Source organism: Rutilus rutilus (genome assembly GCF_951802725.1).
Source record: "Rutilus rutilus genome assembly, chromosome: 12".
Lineage (NCBI taxonomy): Eukaryota > Metazoa > Chordata > Actinopteri > Cypriniformes > Leuciscidae > Rutilus > Rutilus rutilus.
The window spans coordinates 11,821,226-11,842,158 of record NC_140217.1 but is presented as its reverse complement, the minus strand read 5'-3'; the positions used below and the strand labels follow the sequence as shown (position 1 = coordinate 11,842,158).

The 20,933-nt window shown below is 37.9% G+C and overlaps 1 protein-coding gene across 2 annotated transcripts in view; it reads left to right on the top strand.

Moving 5' to 3' along the window:
* The window catches only part of agap1 (ArfGAP with GTPase domain, ankyrin repeat and PH domain 1), a 102,180-nt gene that overhangs the window by 8,519 nt on the left and 72,728 nt on the right, over positions 1 to 20,933 (top strand). For both annotated transcript variants that reach the window (XM_084425361.1, XM_084425362.1), the window contains 4 exons: positions 692 to 826; positions 10,984 to 11,111; positions 11,715 to 11,870; positions 13,081 to 13,173. In XM_084425361.1, the coding sequence (XP_084281487.1) occupies positions 692 to 826; positions 10,984 to 11,111; positions 11,715 to 11,870; positions 13,081 to 13,173 (512 nt within the window). The remainder of the gene's footprint in view (positions 1 to 691; positions 827 to 10,983; positions 11,112 to 11,714; positions 11,871 to 13,080; positions 13,174 to 20,933) is intronic.

Sequence of the window (20,933 nt, the reverse complement as noted above, 5' to 3'; positions counted from 1 at the left end):
TCGAAAGTATCCTCCGACATATCCTATATCCTAATCCTCCGACATGGTCTTGTCAGCCATTTGTCCTTACTATCTTCACATAAGTGAAATCTGATGTACTGTAATGTATCTGATTACTGTAGTAAGCCAAATCGTGTCCCTCCAGGGACTCCATATTCATTTTCCGTGCCTTTCCGAATTCGGTGTTGGGCGCATCCCTACTGTTTCATCAGCCATTACTCTAGTCTTCAGTGTCACATTTCTCACATTTCCTACTTATTCGTTTTATGTAAAAACTATTACATGTTTTTAATTTTTTTCTGGGTTATAAACAGCATTTATTAAAATAGAAATCTTTTGTAATATTATAAATGCTTTACTACAACTTTTGATCAATTGCTGGATGAAAATATTAATTTCCAGATTGTTTTTTAAAGTCTTACTTACACCAAACTTTTAAACACAAATATATATATTTAAAATATTAAGTAATGATACAAATTATACCCTGTACACTACTTGTGTTTTCAGTATATGAACACTAGGGGGTGCCACACTATCATCAATGGAAGATTGTTCTTAAATATGTCCACAAGATAATTTGATGCGTTTGAAGCCTCTCACATTTGATGAAAGGATTTTCTTCAACATGAATTATTTTCACCAGTGTTAGTTTAAAAAACATTTTTTGTCTCATCCTATCTATTCACAGATGCAATCAGTGCAGCTAACCCTCGTGTCATCGACGACACGCGCGCTCGCAAACTGTCCAACGACCTGAAGAGGTGCACGTATTACGAGACCTGTGCTACCTACGGCCTCAATGTGGAGCGCGTCTTCCAGGATGGTGAGTCTCTTCATACTGTCTTAAATAGGTTAACATGTGAGCTTTAGGTGTTTAAAGTGTTTGAATTTACTGGCAAAGTTGTCAAATAAATGTTTAAACACCTAAACAAACACAAGGTCATCAATGGTGGTTTTAATTCAGTGTTCAAAAGTGTCAGTTGTACTCTGTTAGATCAGATTGTTTGCAGCACCAGTTGTAACAGTGCATGCTTGGATAACCGTTACTTTCACATTATGTAGGTTATACAGCATAAGAAAATGGAGGCAGAAAGTGCAAGGTGACTTTGCTGTTGAATAGCTGGTTCAATCTGGCTTAATCGGCTCTTAATTACAAGCTAAATGGCCCATCTCGTCTTGCGTGGCTCTGTGTGGTGTACAGATAGCTGTGGTGTTCTGTGTGCTGACGTTTGCTTGGACACTTTGAGAATAGCATGATTTAAGTGCTTCTTTAAACGTTTTGGAAGTTGTTTTGTTTATTTGCTCACTAAACTGTTGAGATCAGTGAGAACTAAATATTCTAGGACAGATAAAGTGAGGATGAAGTTGTGGGATCTGTGCTCTAGGGGGCGCAAGATGTTAAGAAATGAGGCACATTTCAGAAGATTTGTTTTGGATGTGCTTATGGGTTTTCCTTGTTGGAAAATTGGAATTGGAATTTAGTTTATAGTCTGTTTTGACAGACTTGATGTTCCATTTATACTAGATATAATATCATGCTGGGAATTTTAACAAGACATTTATATTTATGCTCCTGGCAATGGCTTTGTTACAAAAATAGCTTTCAAGTGTTTTTGAGTGCATGTTATGTAAACTACTTGTACCATAAAGTTGAAAAAGGAAAACTGTGTTTAAAACAAGAAATTCCCAAGTAATTAATTTCAATTTGAAGTACCATCACTATAGCCAGCAACTTCACCACATTAAAAAGCACATATGGTTTAAAAGTTTGGGGTCAGGTGTTTGAAAGAAACTCTTTTATTCAGCAAGGAGACGTTAAAGAGACAGTAAATACTTTGACATTTTACTGTTTCAAATAATTTGCAAACATTTTTTTTTTACTTTCATGTCATGCGACACTGAAGACTGGAGTAGTGATGCTGAAAATTCAGCTTTGCCCTCACTTGAATAAATTATATTTTAAAATAAATTGAAATGGAAACCAGTCATTTTAATTTGTAATAATATTTCACAGGATTACTGATTTTCCTTTATTTTCCTTTTAAAGCATGAAAAAACCTTACCACCCCCAATTTATTTTTCTTAAACCAGCACATCCCTAATAACAGGTGAAGTAAATATTGTTTGTTTGATATATTAGGCATTAAAAGGATATTTTTAAAGTCACATGAATGAAGTCATTTTTTCTTATCTCGATTTGAGAAAACAAAATACAGTGACTGCTGGAGCCACAGTGCAGAACATGTAAAAAGACTTTGACGAACTATACGTGGTAGCAGTAAATACTAACATTTTAAGGGTGTGTTCACACTTGTAGTTTGGTTCTATTGGTCTGGACAAAAAAACGAAAAGAATACATTTAGTCCTGTTTCACGTAATATTCACACTGTCATTTTGTAACACTGAACCTAAGGATACAAAACAACAACAAAAAACTGCTTATATGATGTATATGTATGTGTACAATGCTGTGTGCTGGGCTTATATGCTCATCTATGTGCATACTGATTCACATGATGGTAATTTACCAGCTGAGAACTTGTGAAGAGCTTATAAAGGAGTCAAAACAGCGCCAGGAATTCCTCTGTTACACACAAACGAAGATCTGCTGCAAAGAGACGCGGTGCTGAACTGTAATGGGCAACTCGTAGCTCTTAAGACGAGAATAAAATGCTTGAGCATTTTCGCATCTTGTGACAACACATCCTATTTTTGGTTCATTTAGACGTCTTTGGTCTGTGTTGCGTTCATATTTCGCACCAGATTTAATTTGGAAGCGGACCGAGACCCACCTTTTTAGGGATCTTGGTCCACTTGTTTGGTGCGCACCAGGGTTCGGATGGCAGCGTTCACGCTTATTCAAATGAACCATAAATGAGTCTGTTTTAATCGAACCAAACCTGGCAAATGTGAACAATACAGACAAGTAGCAAACTTTTATTACATACATTTATGAACACTTCAATGTGAGTGTTAGTCCTCAGTAGTGAACCTTTAAGTGAACCCATCATGTAGAGAGCTGAGAGAGCTAGATGACTGCTATAGAAAGGCTTGGTCTAAGATGCGATGATGGGTTGTGGATGGTGGTGGGGGCCATTAGAAACAATGCTAACAAAGTTGATCTTGCCAGCTACAAACTCCATTGTATAGACCTGAGGAAACTTGAGAGATTGAGAAAAGAAATGGAAATCCAATAAAACCATTAATTCAAAACGACACTATTTCTAACCTTTCCCTGAAGTCGCTCTTCCATATTGATATACCGTTGATGTTTGTGTTTTTCTGTGTAACTCTGTTGTGTTTGTGTATGTCTGTGTTGTTTGCATGCGGCTTTACGTGGGTGTTGTGTATTTGCACATGCAGGTGTGTGTGTGTGTGTGTGTGTGTGTGTGTGTGTGTGTGTGTGTGTGTGTGTGTGGCTGGGCGGCAGATGCACGCAGCTCTTCAAGGCTGAACCGTTCAGTGCTCCGTCCAGGAGGGAGATTTACACTCTAAACGCTCAGCTATTATCTTCTTAATTATTACACCGTTGGCTGCAGCCAAGACTGCTGTAATTGAACAGTGTGTGTAAAAAGAGTGGCTGCATGTCTGTGTGATGGCCAAGCTCATCAGCAGCACTAAATGAGAGCAAGAAAAGGCTAAATTCCTGATCATTACTGACGCTGTCTCTTCGCATCTCTCATTTCATTATCCTCAATTAATCATGCATTCTAATTATCCACTGTAGTGGAATTTATTGATGAGTACCAAAATGATTATTTTAATGTTTTGTGTTGCATTGATAGCATAGCAACTACCCAGAGGTGTGTGTGTGTGTGTGTGTGTGTGTGTGTGTGTGTGTGTGCGCGCTACTCATTCCATTTTGTTTGCCTGATTTGGGCCTATTTTTGTCATTACTACTCATGTGACAATAATTAAAGAGTTTTAATCATTGGCACACTGCATATTTACAGGCTCTGTATGATTATGTGAGGGAACTGGACAATAGCTGTTGATATTTAAGATCATCTCAAATTAGAAACAGTATGGATGGAACTTAAGTCTGTTTGACTCCATAATCATATCACACTGGAACAATGTATATTTTTGTGTGTCATTCTAGTATTTAATGAGAGAAAGAAAAGTATCCTATCTGGCTTTGTTAAAATACAATTTAATATAACGTATTGTACTATAATATAGGTTAATATAATACAACATAACATAATTTAACAACATATCTGTTTTATCTAAAAGTGTGCCTATTCTTCCTCTTTCTTCTTGTTTTCATCATATAAAATTAAAATGAAAGTAAAATATATTTTTTCAGACTTTTTATTTTGTTACTTCATTTTTCAACGTGAAATAAATATTGTGATACACTATCGCACCAGGTACATTTTTCTTGAAGCTGTTCTGCTTTGTTAGTTTTCTCGATTGATTTGAGAGATTCAGCGGAGTATTAATGTAAGTGCAGTTTATCAGGAAAATTGTTTTTTTTTTTATATAAAGAAGCATCATCATGCCCATTGATTTGCACTGCAGTTTTATGCATGTTTGATCACCTTGGGTTACTTTCTGTCACAATCAATTATTACTCACTCGAAATTCATAATTCCTAATGGGACAAAAGTCTATATATACAAGTTTGCTCATGTTTAAGAACAGGGCTCAAGCTCCTCGTGGCCTTTTGCCTCTAATAAATGATAATTGTCTTTGGTTGAGCATGCAGTAATATAATGACCTGAATTGCCATAAATCAAATAATGCAGGCGAGCGAGTTGCATTACTTTCCCAGAATCATAGAGATGCCAACACGCAAATAACAAGAACATTAACCATTAAAAATAATTGGTGCACTAGTTATCTGCATTAGATTTATGTAACGAAGTGTTTACGAGATGGCCAGTGGAGAAATAAAGTGAGGCAATTTATTCAGTCAGGGTCAGCTGAGGGTTTACCCGAGTAGTGGTTTATTTTTGTAGTGCTTTCCTAAATGCGCCCACTGTTTAAATGGAATCCACGGTTCTGAGCTCGCATCTGGACGTGGGTGCGTGTGTATTTCTACGCCTACAGAGTGTGTGTATGTGTTTGTCTGTGGTACTTGGGTAGAGGAGAGGGGTCCTGACAGTTCCCCAGCCTGCGTCCATCAGCGTGCTAATTTAATTATCCTAATTACGCCCCCCCCCCCCCCCCCATCCTTCCCCTCACGCGCGCTGGCTTGTCACATTGTCAGAGTGAGGATGTAGAGCTTTGTTAGCGTACGCTAACAGCTAACGAGGTCTGCTGTGCGCTTCCTCTCTCTTCATTCCCACTATTTATATCTTCATCTCTTTCATAGGCCCCTGTGGTTTGACCATTACTTCATTGTTATTTTGTCATATATTTTGTATTGGAGTTATTAGTTAAGTTGTTGTTGCTGTTTGTCACCAAAAGTGTGAAGGACCACGGTGGCACATGTGGGTTATTTGTAGAATATTTGTTTATTTTGATAACTTCATCCATATAATTCATCTGCTACTGTCAGTCCTGGGATTCTGTGGATCGGCTACTAGTTCACAACATGTGTGATCGGTTTTGAGAACCAGGGGTTCTGGCTCTTAGTCTGCCGTTCATTTCATTAACATCAGTTAGGGAACACAAACTAGCTTGTATTAATCTTGATTAATGTATTTTCAGCAGGCATTACTCAAGTGTCACGTGACCCTTCAGAAATCATTATAATATGCTGAAAGTATTAATTATTTGAGAAAACTTACTGATTAGAAGTGTAGAATAATAAATACGACAAAAGATGTTGTTCATTGTTAGTTCATGATACTTTAGCTAATGTAAATTAATTTTAGATGTATGTAAAAAGTCCGGATATATGTATATATCATCCAGATATATCATCTTTTGTTTTGTCTGGGATGTCACATTTAGTGCATTTTATCACAGTCCTCAGAACAGTCTTCATTTGGGCAGAGACAACACTACAGTTCTCTCGCATCTACGTGAGGACCCGGTCAGGACTCAAAGCTGTCCAATCAGATCAGTTTTGCGGTGTACATTTGTGATTGATGGAGAGAGAAAAAAGCTGTCAGCATGTCATAACTATCACTGTTACACCTGTGGCTTAATTCCCTGCATGCCGCACGTAAACGGTTGGGGTTTTGTGTGGATGCGAGTCTGTGTTTACTCGAGTGTGTATTTTGTCTTGTGTAGGTCTAATTACTGAACAGTAAGTGCAGGAGCTCTTCGACCTTTATACAAGATTCCTGGCGGGTGGTTCATCTGCCCTGCTCTCCTCCAACTCATTAGCTAATATTTATAGCACACTGCTACTTACCGCTCTGACAGCAGCCTGATAAACATACCTGTGTCTTTATTTAGTCTGACTTACCGGTTCAGTCCATTCTCCCTTTGCACGTTGTGGTCTTTTTTTCTCTTTGCTCATTTCTCTCTGGGGGTCGAGGATAAAGGTCAGTCTGTTGTATCAGCTCAGCGTTTAGAAGAGAGGTCACAACCTGTGTTGCGGAGTCGGGGGTCCAGGTCTTTGTTCAGCAGGTTCTGTTGACCTCAAGGTAGTGTAATTTAGTGAATAAATAAACACAGCAACATGGCCGATAAATTAGAGCAAGATAATGGTTGTGGATTAATAGTAGAGCTGCACGATTCTGAATAAAATGTGACCCTGGATCACAAAACCAGTCACAAGTAGCACGGGTATATTTGTGGCAATAGCCAACAATACGTTGTCTGGATCCAAATTATCGATTTTTCTTTTATGCCAAAAATCATTAGGATATTAAGTAAAGATCATGTTCCATGAAGATATTTTGTAAATTTCCTACCGTAAATGGATAAAACATTTATTTTTGTGAGTGAATGCAGCACAATCGCGAACATAAATGGACAACTTTAAAAGTGATTTTCTCAATGTTTAAAATTTGTTGCACCCTCAGATTCCAGATTTTCGGGACATTATCTCGGCCAACTGTTGTCCTATCTTAACAAACCATAGATCAATGGAAAGCTTATTTGTATGATGTATAAATCTCAATTTAAAAAAATTTACCCATTTGACTGGTTTTGTGGTCCAGGGTCACAAATGAGAATCATGATTTTTTTCGTTTAAAATAGAGATCACGATTCTCTCACGATTCTGAAAAGGCAACTAAACAGAAGTCTATTAAAAAATATTGATTTAATTTGAATTAATAAAAAAAAAGTTTGAGTGAATAATTCAATGACTCACTCATAAAGACTTCACTTGTTTCATTAATGCATGAATCAGCATTTGAATGAATGATTCATTGACATAATTTTTTTAAGTCACTTGTCGCCACCTACTGGTGTAACAATGTAATTGATACAATCATGATTTGAAACGTCAAGTGCGAAAAGAGCTGCGATTTACACCATTGCATTTAGAGATCGACCGACAATCGGTTGTACCAATATCCTTCGTGATATTTAAGCATTTTTCCATAATCTGGTGTCGTTTTTAAAAATATCGGATTCACTGATAACTTGGCGCTAAAAAAAAAGAGAAACTCAGTCTAGTAAACCACTAATTCTGATTAATACGTAAACCGCAATAACTTTGATTAATTGTGATGTGTTCGTTAATTCGTTTATTTTTCTGTCAGTGTATGTCTATTCCAGTGAATTTTCCAGCATATTCCGTTCTCTTACATTTTTTGCCTATTAAACAACACAAATTACTGATATTAGTTTGATCATATTTTCCTCTTAGATTAAATTATTAATACATGGGGCTTTTTAAATTTGCATCTAGGACTTTATTTGTTAAAGTGTTTTCTTCATAGTTTATGCTCATGTCTGCATACTGAATAAACATTAGTTTTTATGTGCATTGTGGAAATGTTATTCATATCACAGAGTTTACATTCAGCATTTTATAATCAGAAATCCCTGATTTGTATAATTATACTCATGTGGAAAGTAACCTGACTATTGATGTCCACTCTGTCCTAATTGTTTTATAAGTGTGCAAATGTATAAATAACTACTGACAGATGTCATCAATGTGTTGTATAGCCGAGAATATTCTTATTGTCTTTAATAGAAGGCACAATCCTCTAAAATCTGAAGAAAAGAGAAGCTCCAGTGGAGTGAATGATCCTACTCTATGATGGCTATGCTTCTGCTTCTCAGACCTCCTGCCATAAATCTGATCAAACGGGAAATGTTTCCGGCAGGATAAATGGCTGCCTCTCACAGGGGAGCCAAGATTGATAGTCAAAGTTAAATTGTATTAGCTGTGCAGTTTAAATATTTAACCCAGTCTTATCATAACTGCTCTTAACACTTAAAGTAAAATACAGCAGGGGTGTCTGGAGAGGGATCTGTGGACATATATCTCTCACCACCTCCATGCTCCTGCAGTGCTATTGTCCAATAATACTTAAATGGCTTGACTTATTATGAATGGTCATTATAAAGCTCTCTAGAAGATTCGGGGGTAATAACAGAGTTAAGTGTTTTCATGGAGGCCACTGCGGGTTTGTGAGCTGCATTGCTTTTAACATAAGGGTCAATGACATAATGCTCTATTTTTTTTTTGTACAAATCTATTCGTTTAAATTCCTATCAGTCTATGTAACGCGTGCACACAATGACTTGAATACACTGTTTCTATAATGAGCGTGTTTTTAATATCTGAATTAAAATGTTTATATTTTTTGAGGGGCATACAGTAAAAATGTCAGTCTCATACATACAACTGCCATTATATCAAGATGAAAAAGCCTCAATAAAAGAATAATAGTAAAAAAAAAGTTTGAAAATGTTTTTACAAAAAAAGTTAACAAAACTGATTTGTGTGTGTACATATTCTCTTAAAATGTGGGGTTTATATATACCAAAATACAACATAAAAAACATGAAACAGGTGAACACATAACCTCTGCAGACCCTCATATAGGGTCAAAAGTAATTTAGCCTCTTAAAATATCAGATATGGCCCCCCAAAAAGGTTATATTTATTAATTCATAATTCATTGTGTTTGAAATGCTTTTTACCTTGAAAATTATTCAAAAATATACTTATAACGCTTCCCCGCCATTGACAGAATTTTCTGGCATTCCGTTTTACCTTTGGGGGGGGGGGACTATTACACATCTTCATCTCCGGATCAAAACACAGGCAAACAAGCAGCAGAAACAAGCAATGGAAGCATTGCTTACTTGCATGTTTTACAAACATTAAATAGCATATAAATCAAAACGGCCAAACGTTAACGAATGAAATGTCGAACCCATGAAGAGTTATAGGACTGTGCAAGCTTTGGCTGTGTTGATCTATGTTTTGTTCATCGTTCTGAGTCCGATCTGGAACGTGATTTTTCTCAGCTTTTGGTTCAACATGTTGCTTTTTATTTTTTTTATTTTTTTTATGAAACTTACCCACATTCAAGTGTTGATAAAAAAAATGTATGCATGAAGCTAGAATAACATTTTATTTTTTTAAAGTAAAGGTTCTGTTCTTTCTTTTGATGTATTGTATATTCAGGTATAATACAACAAAATATTCTCTAGGCCATGAAAGTTTTGTGAAAATGATCAAAAATGCTGGTGCTGGCTGGAAACTTTTTAGAAAACTGCTGGCGGGGAAAGAGTTAAGATGCGTACACGCATACAAGGTGAAAATTACAGTATTAATGTAATTATTATATTTACTTTCCTTGAAATCTCTATAGTAAAAATTCATCATTAGAAAATTCTATAATTTTATGCTTTCCTTGAAAAATTGTAGGTTTTTCAAAACCATATAAAATCATCATGAACACGAAGAGTGCATTTTTAAGAACTCGTTTTAACCTAGATTTTTCCTTTGCTTTATTGTGGATGTTTGTAACAGTTGCGGCTTCTCTTTCCTCTCATTTGTTGAAATGAGAGGAGCTGCTCGTTTATGATTATAATTAGCCGATTAGCGTGGTAGCGTGTCACGACGAGTCTAAATAAACACAGCTGCACAGCTTTTCTCTTGGAGCGGCAGATGGGACAGGGAGAGCATGAGACTATTGCGTCGAGAGAATTTTTTAGCAGAGTAGCATGCCGTTTGCCCTTGGACAGTGATCTGATCTCTCACCTGAAGGTAAATGTTTATGACGGAATCATAATTAAAACTCAGACGTTTAATAGGTCCAATTAAAACAATGACTTCATTTACAGCGGAATGAGAGCCGGCCCTATTTATTGGGAAGTGGAGTAATTGAGTTCTGGGCACTTGGACCGTTAACTCCCTCCTGCCTCCTGAGAGCCACTTCAGTTTCAGGGATTGAGGAAGTTTCTGAACACTAGAGGGCGAATGTTTTGTGCTCAAGGGAAAATGAATCTAATCACCATTATGTTTGGAGGAGTGTTTAATCAGAGACTTTCAGTTTTGCATTGACAGTTCACAACTTAAGAGTTACAAGTAAGTTCTGAGAGGGAATAAAAAGCCACTCTCTACACTTCTTTCCTCAGCGTGTGTCTGTTTTACGGGATTAATGGGTTAAAGAATGAGCGGTTCTCCGTAAGCTTCTCTCCACATGATGGGATCAATGTCGTTAGCCGCGAGATGACGAAGCGGTAGAATATTTCTCCGTGGGCCGAGCGCTAGATTGCCACAGGGGCCGTCAACCGATCGATAGGGACAGAGGCGAGCGATTGACTGACACCGCCCTTTTCCTGGCACGGGCAGAGCATCGGGGGGAAAGAGAAATGGCCGAGGGAGGGGAAATGTTGAAATAATGGGCCTTGGAGGCTTTGAGTGCGGGGCGAGTGCTTGCCTGTGGAGGAGAGTGATGGGCAAATTAGGAGCGGCCTGGGTTAGCGATTCTCCACACACACACACACTCTCTCTCTCTCTCATGAGGGGTAATAAAGTAGACCACTTTACCCATCTAACTACAGACTAAACTGCCATTGTGTTCTCTGCACACTTGTTGTTGGTCCTTCTCCATAATGCATAAACTCCCTCTGACCTTTTCCATTTCTTTGTAATTTCAGTGGCTCAGAAAATAGTTGCATCCCGGAAGAAACAACAACTCTCAATCGGACCCTGTAAGTCACTGCCCAATTCTCCAAGCCACTCCTCCGTCTGCGCAGCGCCTGTGTCTGCAGTGCATATCAGTCAGGTGAGTCTCACACACTTAACCTTCCTGTTGGGTTGGGTTGGGTTGTGACCTGTTCGATTTGAAACGCTTGTTAAATTATTTCTTGAAATGTTGTGAACGATTTCTTTTTTTCTTATTATTTAGGGTTATGAGTGTGCATTCAAAGTGTTTGGATGTGTTTTGGAAAGGCTGGACAAATTGTGTCAAATTGACCCAATTGGTTTCCATGCAAAACCAGTATGGTGTAAAAAAAAAAAAAAAAAAAAAAACCTTTATTGTAGCTTGTCAAACACTCCAATATGTAAAATACATGTGAACTTGTTAAATTTAAGACTCAAATTTTACTCGTCAATTGAAGTCTCGTCTCCTGAATAATCCACTGAAGAATTCACTGTTTCTTTATCTATGTTTTATCCCCCTGCTGACAGTAATCCTCTTCCGCATGGCTCAGTCCTCATTGATTTCTCATTAGCAGTGTACAAGTGAGCCTGTGTATGTGCAGCCAAGCTTAGAGAGGCTTAGGTGAAGCTCAGAAAAAAGGAGGCCTGTGGTCTTTCTTTGTAACATGAGATTATTTTCTTGCTTTTCTTGCTAAGTCATTCTCGCTCTGTGTGTGCGTTACAGACCAGTAATGGTGGAGGCAGTTTGAGCGATTACTCTTCTTCCGTTCCCTCCACTCCCAGTACCAGTCAGAAGGAACTGCGTATCGATGTACCCCAAACTGCCAACACCCCTACACCCGTCCGCAAACAGTCCAAACGACGCTCCAACCTCTTTACGGTCAGTCTGCTCTCCCATTAGACATATAGGCGCGATTACAATTGTTAATTAGTTTCTTAACTTTGTAAGTAAAATTACAAAACTACAATAACAGCAGTTCATTTAATTTCATTTGTTACAAACTGAGTACAACATCAACTAAAATAAAATAAAATGATAAATATATATACTTTTTTGATTGTTTTATTTATATATATATTTTTTTATGTACAATTTTGTTCAAATGAATTGTGGTCAGTAAGTTTTGAATTTTTTTTCATTTACTTAATGTAATACTTTTATTCAGCAAGGATGCTTTAATGTTGCAAATGATTTCTGCTTCATCAAAGAATCCTGGAAAAAATTATAATTTCCATTTCCAAATATTAAGCAGCGAAGAAAAATGAAACAAAAGCACGCACATCAATCTCAAAAGGGTGCTCGACTAAAAAACAACAAGTAAAAAATAAAGTAAAGTCGGCAACACCTAAGCTCCAAAATTATCAAAAATATTTATTGTAAAGACAACTATCGCATAGCGGTAACGTTTCGAGCACGCAGGCTCTTCATCAGACAGATGAAGAGCCTGCGTGCTCGAAACGTTACCGCTATGCGATAGTTGTCTTGACAATAAATATTTTTGATAATTTTGGAGCTTAGGTGTTGCCAAATATTAAGCAGCACAACTGTTTTAAGCATTAATAATGATAAGTAATGATAATGACGATGGTGAGCATGTTCTGGTAAGACGACTTTCAAAAATATTACAAAATCTTACCAACGTCAAACTTTGAATATAAATATATATGTATGTATACATTTTGTTTGTGTATATATATAAAAAACACACAAATACATATACATACATATATATGTATATGTATTTGTGTGTTTATATATATATATATATATATATGTATATGTGTATATGTATTTGTGTGTTTATATATATATATATACACATTTTATATGGTCAGTAACCCCTTAAATTGACAGCCATTCTTCCGGTGTTGTAAGCTCTTTAGTAGTGTACGTCCTGCACATGTACCACGTCTTGCTTTCAAGAAGTTGGGGGGGTGGGGTCACGCCAAGGTCAAGTTGACCCCTCCCACACCCCCTTGACTTTTGAAGTCAAGAGTGTGCCCTGCACTCCAAACTGGATCTGGTCTGAAGTAAGGCTCAATTAGCAGCTATCTCGCCTTTGACTAAAATGATGTCTTCTCCCCCACAGTCTCGGAAGGGAAGCGAACCAGACAGGGAGAAGAAAGGGATGGATGGCCGCGCAGACAGCATTGGAAGTGGCCGCGCTATCCCAATTAAACAGGTAGGATCTGGCCGGCCGTCTGGGCTGGTATAATTGGAGTCCAACAGCGGCGTATTGTGGACGAAGGGGCCTCAGATCAGTACTCAGACCCGCGAGAAGCCCGTTTGATGCCATCTTCTTGATTAACAGTGAAAGCACGCACTTGACATCAATTAGAGCCAGGCTCTCCCGTGTGCTGAAATGAGATCATTAGGATAAGATGTGGGAAGGGATTTTTCTCTCCTCAATGCACTATACCCCCCCACCACAGCCAAAACCCCTACACCATCTCACTCGTCCACCTTCTTTTTCCCTGTCAAGCGTGGGGATAGAAAAAAAGCTAAGAGGAGCCTAATGAAGTGCAGTCTACCAATCTGCATATGGGCCCATCTTTCCCATCAGCCCTCCCTGACAAGTGGTGTGTTTGGGGGGGGAAGCAGAATGTGATGTGAAGACGACCCCCCTTCGTCTACACTGTGGGAGAGATAGTTTGACTTGGCCTTAATTTGTCACAAACAAGGGTGTGTAGTGAGAGAGTAAAGAAAAGCGCTAGCTAGCGTGGGGGTGGGGGGGCGAGATCATCCTCTGCGCATCTCAGCTGGAGTGAAAGAATCAGGTAATTAGCGGCACTAATCGTGCCCTCTCATGTCAGCGCCGTGGCCTTGTTTGTAATTTTCTAATGAACAAATTGCATCTCTGATTAAAGCTGCCTTTAAGTGAGATCTGTGTTTATTAGCGTGCCACAGCGGAGAAGCGCTTCCACCGTACAGCGCAGCTGGCGTTCAAGAGCGAAGCTGCAGACCTTTTGGATGTGTGGGTTGCGTTCGGAACCCGCTGGGTTCACATTGAGAGGCTCCATAGGAGGCAAGGACATTTGCACAAGACTCCTGGGCAACGAAGCGACGCTGTAATCGGCCCCTCTTTTCTGCAAATTAGACATCGGAGAATACATTGCGTCTTCGCTGACATGTGTGGCATTGTAATACTAAAATCCTGCTTAGGACAATCATAATGCGAATGTCGAAAAATGAGCTATGGATCAATGGTGTGACATACATTTTTTCCCCCATACATTAAAATACATTAAAATGCAAGTTATACATGCAATCACTTGAACTCTTCGATGATTCTATTATTTAAAAAAAAATTACAATTCATTTCAATTCACATTCATTCAAATATTTTTTATCAAAAATGTCAGGATGATATAACTGTTCTGATATCATAATGAAGAAGAAAATAATCATTAAAGGAAAACAATTCTTGAATTTTTTTTTTAAAGTTTATTAGGTAGTTAAGTAGTTTAGGCATAGTATTTTATTATTATTTCTTACAAAAAACATACTTAAAAAAAATGCTCTTAAAATTTGAAAAACATTTATCTGCCACATGTTAAGTGGTGAGACATTCATGAATTAAACCATAAATAACTATATATTATATAGAGCACCCTCATGCAATAGGATTTCAAAAAGAAAAGAAATTAATACTTTTATTCAGACATTACCTAGGTGGAAAATAGCTGCCCAGAAGCGTTACCTAAATGGCCGCTGAGCGAATTGCCTTAAAGGGACTTTGGAGGTACTTTTTTTTGGAGGCACACAAGCGAGTGCTAATGCTGCCAGCAGTGATCTCTCACCTCCTGCGGCTCTATTTGCATAAATCCTGTTAAAGTCAGTGGCGGTTAATGAAGAAGAAATGAGGCTGGCCGGCTACAGCGGTGCTGAGAGCAGGGCGCCGCACTAGTGGCAGATGGGAAGGCTGAGCTATAGCAGGCAGCTGTGCGGAGAAGAGAGCAGCACAGGGTTCTGGCTATAATCTGACTCTCTTCCGACTGGGCTTGCGCTGGGATCATTTGTATGTGCGATGCCAAGAGCAATCAAGACGATAACGCGTGTTCTCAAGAGAGAGGGGTGGCTGCTGTTCCCCAACATGTAGAACAACCGTGTTATCCTGTCTTCTGAAGACACACAATCGGCTTATATGATGAACAGTTTGAATATAAACATTGATCAGCAACCATGCTTGACACGTGAGAACAAACCTTATTGGTTCTTGCGGAAGCTCAAACCTACTGGCGTGCCACATGAGAATGAACCTTATTGGTTCTCGGGCATCAATCAAGCATGTTTGAGCTTTTGTTTACCAAATTTGAGTGCTTTATGTACGTTCTCTGATCAATGTTTATATATGAATAAAAGCCTAATTTAAATCTGTTCATCTTCATTAGACTTGGATTAAATCACTTGTTTTATATGGATTTCTTTTACTATCTCTTAATGAACATTTTGAAGCATCTGCGTTTTGGGTGAATAGACTTTCAATGGTTTTATGTTGAATTATAATAGGGAATCCTCATTACGTGCTCTTGTTTTATAGGTACTGAAAGAAAAGTTTTATTTAAATGTTACATGTATTAGAGAGCCTGCAGTATAGTGAGGCATTAGCAGATAGAGAGCGTCTCACGGGTGGCCTGGCGCAGAGCCATATCTCTGAAGCATCTCTCAGCCTCTTGACACTGCAGGTACATAAATGAGGGATTAATTTCCTTGGTGTCAGACAGAACCTGCCCCACACACACACACACACACTTACGCACACACTCTTGCGCTGATCAGAGGCTCCAGTGGTGTCCCTCATCTCATGAGGAGATCAATCAGAGCTCCCCAGCCTCTGCAGTGCACAGTGTTTCAGTTCTCCCTGCTGTCCTCTCGCTCACTCACTGGTGCTTCAGCTTCATGCTAGTCCTTATTGAATCCCACTGGCTGGCCCAAAGGCACTGTTTTGCATTTTTTTATGCTGATTTTGATTTTATATATTTAAAATGTGTGTATATGTGTATATATATATATATACACTTATATTCTGCATTTGGGATTTGAACTGTGATGTGATAAATGTTTTTTCACAACTCGTGGTCACATTGTACCTAGACTTGAATCTTTTTTCAGTTCGCTTTTCAGTTGTGATATTATCTTATTCTACCTTAAATTAAAAAAAATTTGGAACACAATCAACATGAATATTAACAAAATATTAGTAATAATATATATTTGAATAACTTTAATGATAAACATAGACATAATAATATACATATTATTATATTATTAGAATAGTATATTTGAAAAATAAGTCTATTATTATTATTATATTGAACAACAATAATAATTATAATTAAAATTATACATTATTATATTGCTCAATACATTTATTTTTTATTTTATTATTATTATTATTAGTAGTAGTAGTAGTAGTTTTTCACTTTTTCACTATTTTTTTTATTATAGTTCTTATTTTCTTAATACTAGTTGTTATTATAATATCTAATATTATGAAAGACATATTTCTATGGTTGTATAAAATGTAATTTTTTTTTAAAAATGTTAGTAAAATTATTACAATTATTACAAAATTGTTACAATTACATTTTTGATGTAAATATGTAAAAATCTATTTTGTTTCTGCCTTAAATTAATACATTATTAGCTAACTGTGTAATTTGTCTATGTACATTTCTGAAATGCATAACTTGGACACCATCACTCTGATAACAGATTACACTAAATTGTAATGTCGACATGCATTTAAGCGCTATATAAATAAATGAGAATTGAATTGAATTGGTGGAAAATTGGAAAAAAAACTTCAATAATAAGTTTCAAGTCATATCACAATTTTGATTATACTTTAATGAATTGTGCAGAACTAGACGCTGCAGAAGTTAACAGATGTTTGTTCAGATCCTGCAGACTTCTGTGGACGCCCTTTCTATGTGGGGCTCTTCATTGGTCCTTTAATCAAACTTTGTTCGATTTATAATATCCTTTTGACCCGTGACATCTTCGAATCTCCTCGGAAAGAGACTCATAGAGAGACAGACACCGCAGACAAGCATCCGTGGAGCCGCTGACCACAATCCCTCCATCAGATCAGTGACTGCGTCTGCTGCTGTGGCATTTCCCATCTAATTGGGCGCTACGTTCAGGCGATGAGTGTTTCACCAACAGTACGAAAGCGGCCCGGGCACGTCCCCTCACAGATGATAACGCAGCCGAGCAGTTTGCGCTCAGAGGCACGGGGCAGAGCTTCGTTTAGGAATTGGATGTTAATTGATTTGATAATTCCCTGTGGTCTTTCCTCTTACATGCTCGCGTCGCTCTCGATCTTCCTCCTCGCCTCTCACTAGCCACTGCAGGCTGCTGGGCGTTAGACCTGCTCTCCAATTAGCGTGTGCTTCCCGAGTCTACCTGCCTCGCATTAACACCTCTTCAGTGTCCTCTTTTGGTCCAGGAATGTGATTTTTATAGGTTTCACCAGAAATCCCTCACTCACGGCACGGCATCAATCTCTGGGATGAACTTTTGTGTGCTGGCTCTCAGCTGCACATCGTCGCCGGATGTTGATGAGGGACGTCAACTTGTAATCTCTTTGGCAGATGTCTGAGTGTATTAGATTTATGGTTCAGCTGTTCCTTGAAGGTACGGCCGTAATTGTTAGTGAGTTACTCACACACAGATGAGTCCTGAACTAAATCGATTGCTTTTGATGCTTTGGATTTTCTGTTTCACCAAAAGGGGGTTTTCGCAGTGATGCCATAGGAAAACCTGTTTGGATTCCCCAAAACATATGTTGGTGATTTTTTTAAATGCTTGTCCTGTTGGCTTTTCATAACGTGCTGTTTTTAGATTATTGGAAAGAAAACATCCAAAATAACCTTAAGTGTTCATTTATTGAACTTTATCTATTTGCTTCTGTAGATTTCAAATACAGTGCATATCCTTGCAGTTCCCAGAAAATCTCCACTTCAGTGGCACTTGCATACACCAAACCTTACAGTTTTAAATATTCGATGTACAATTCTATATATTCTATAGATTTTTACACAGGGGTTTGTTCATGTATTATTTGCCTGATTTTAGACATTTTATTCATTTAAATCTTTTAACTTTTTCTGGCTGTTGACTGTATTTTTGAAAGAGTGATTGACAGAGATATCCAAAATCCCCTCTGTAACAACCTTTGAGTCTACAAAATGAAACAAGAATTTTGAACTGGGCTTCATCCATTGTTCAGATTTCTGTTCTAAATGTATGCAAATATTTAATTAGATAATGGATCCTTTTTATTCTTTTTTTTTTTCTTTTTTTTTTCTTAAAGGGGTCATATGTTGCTTTTTTATGTTTTCCTTTTCCTTTAGTGTTATAAAGTATCAGTTTGTGCATGTGTAAGATCTGCAAAGTTACAAAGCTCATAGTCTCCCACAAAGGGATTTATTCTCTCTAACAGAGAACACTGATCCAGACCTGCTTCAAACGCCTTGATAGAGGTCCAGATATTGCTTCCTCAAGCGTCTGCATCACAATGTGAAATATTAGAATAATGCCCACCTAAATGCATAAGCAAAGAAAGAAGACGAAACTTAAGTGAATTGTTGTCTTGTCGTCTTGTTTGCGGAGACGCTGTGTGTTTGGATGCAACTGATTTGTTAGGAATCAGTGGTTAAGATTTATTTATAATTCTGTTCCTGAGCAGTACAACCCAAAAGTTTGCTTGTGTACAGCGTATTTTAAAGAGGAGCTTCTAGAACCTGGGAAGAGTACAAGGCTTGCTATATACAACAGACTACTTACCACTGTGAAATGTTCTCCTGAAGCCGTGCTTGAAAAGTTGGTTCTAATCTATCGGCTTGATCATCCACATTTTCAGAATCCGACTCGGGCTCGAAGTCGAACTGGTACGTTAATACCGTTGACATTATTAACTGTGTTTGTAATTGTTTAAAGCTTTGGAAGATGAACGCTTGAGGTGTTTGGCCAATCAGAGGCTTTTTGGAAGTAAATTAAGAATAATGTTTCTTGAGCATTTAAGCATGTTAACTAGGGATACCACTTTTTCACTTCCGATACGATACCGATACCGCAGCTTTGGCTATTTGCCGATACCGATATCAATCCGATATTTTTATTTTATTCTTGAACTAATACTACTAATAATAAAATATATGGAAGCACTTTGCTCAATTAGCCACATAAAAACATCTCACTCAAATGGAGAACAAATACTTCTTCTCCAGTATATAGTCCACAACAACAGATGATAATGAAAGACTGCCACCCTTTATTCAAAAGACCTTGAGATATGTTTGGTAATTGTACCTGAATGAGTTTAAAATTTATTTGCTATATTTCAGATCAATATATTTGTTTCCTTAAAATTTTAATTAACTTTAACTTTATTCTCATCTGAATTATAAATAATTTATTTCTGTATAAAATAATACTACTTTTAAAAACACATTTGATTTTCTTTTTTATTCAATGTAGAATGTGTAAACACTTTTTGCAGTTTTAATGATGTCCTGTATGAAAATGACGGAGTATGTTTTTATGTTTCCACTGTTCGATCGCGCCCGTGCTTCTCTCTCTCTGACACACACACACATTCCAGCCATGCAATCTTGACATCGCAGCCTGTTCATTTTGCTGCATTCACACCAAACGCGAATAGAGCGTCAAATTCGCGTCTATCGCGTCTAGTTCGATGCTTGAACAGTTTGAATCCATTCGCATGCCAAAGCGAATAGGACGCGCTGCGCGCGTATAATGATAAAGCGAGCGTTTGAAGCGATACAGACGCGCGTTCCCGCATATGTCTATGCGCGTATCTAACAGTATCACATTAATTAATGTGCACGCGAGTTTTATTTATTTTTATGCCGTGTATTCTCCGTGTAAATCCATGCACCGAACGTACGTTCAGTACGAATACATGTACCGTTCCACCCCTAATAGGTATCGATCATAGGTATCGGATAATTCTTTTTCTCCCCTCCGATATCCGATCTAGCGTTTTTGGGCCAGTATCGGCGCGATACCGATGCCGTGGATCGGATCGGGACATCCCTAATGTTAACCTATTCTGTTACACCCAATAAACAAAATACTAAACTTTTAAAATAGCTTCATTTGACCAATTGTTGAAGTATAATGATATATATGAGTTTTTTTAATTTTAAATCCCATCTTGCCTGAAAACAGGGCTGTCCATTCATGCTCCTGGAAGGCCACTGTCCTGTAGAGTTTAGCTCCACCCCAATTAAACACATCTGAACCAGCTATTCAAAGTCTTACTTGGTATTCTAGAAACTTCCAGGCAAGTTGAAGCTAAAGGAGCAGGACAGTGGCCCTCCAGGGGCAGATTTGGACACCCCTGCCTTAAAAGAAATCTGAAGAACCTTTTTTCCACTATAAAGAACCTTTTGTGCTTTGGAAATATTCCATGATTCCATTCCATCTTTATTTAACCATAGATGCAAAGAGCAACGAAAAGGCTTGGTTGACTTCTGTGTTTTAACGTTGACACATAATTCTTCCTCTTAATTACAGAATTACACAAAAACAAAGACACAAAACTGGTGTGAACTCATTCAGTAATGTTTTTTTTTTACTGTGAATGTGCACATGCTTAAGGTAGTTTTATTCTCTCTTAGACCTTGTCGCAGTTTATTTGCCATTCGCTGTGATCTCATTACGAAGGTTATTGTCCTGACTCCTGAGCTGAAGGTTACGCTCTCAACATGGCTCTCAGCTACAATAAAACCTTTGTAAAAACGCCTTCATTAGAACATGCTCCTCATTAAAACACGCAGACGGCTTGGTGGAGCGTAATGAGGCTGGGGTGGGCTCGCACTCTCCAGCAATTAGACGGCTAAAGAGGAGCGTTTTCAGCGCCGTCTCCCTGTGGAGGGCTTCAAACTGGCCTCTCTGAGCCCTCAGAGTGGG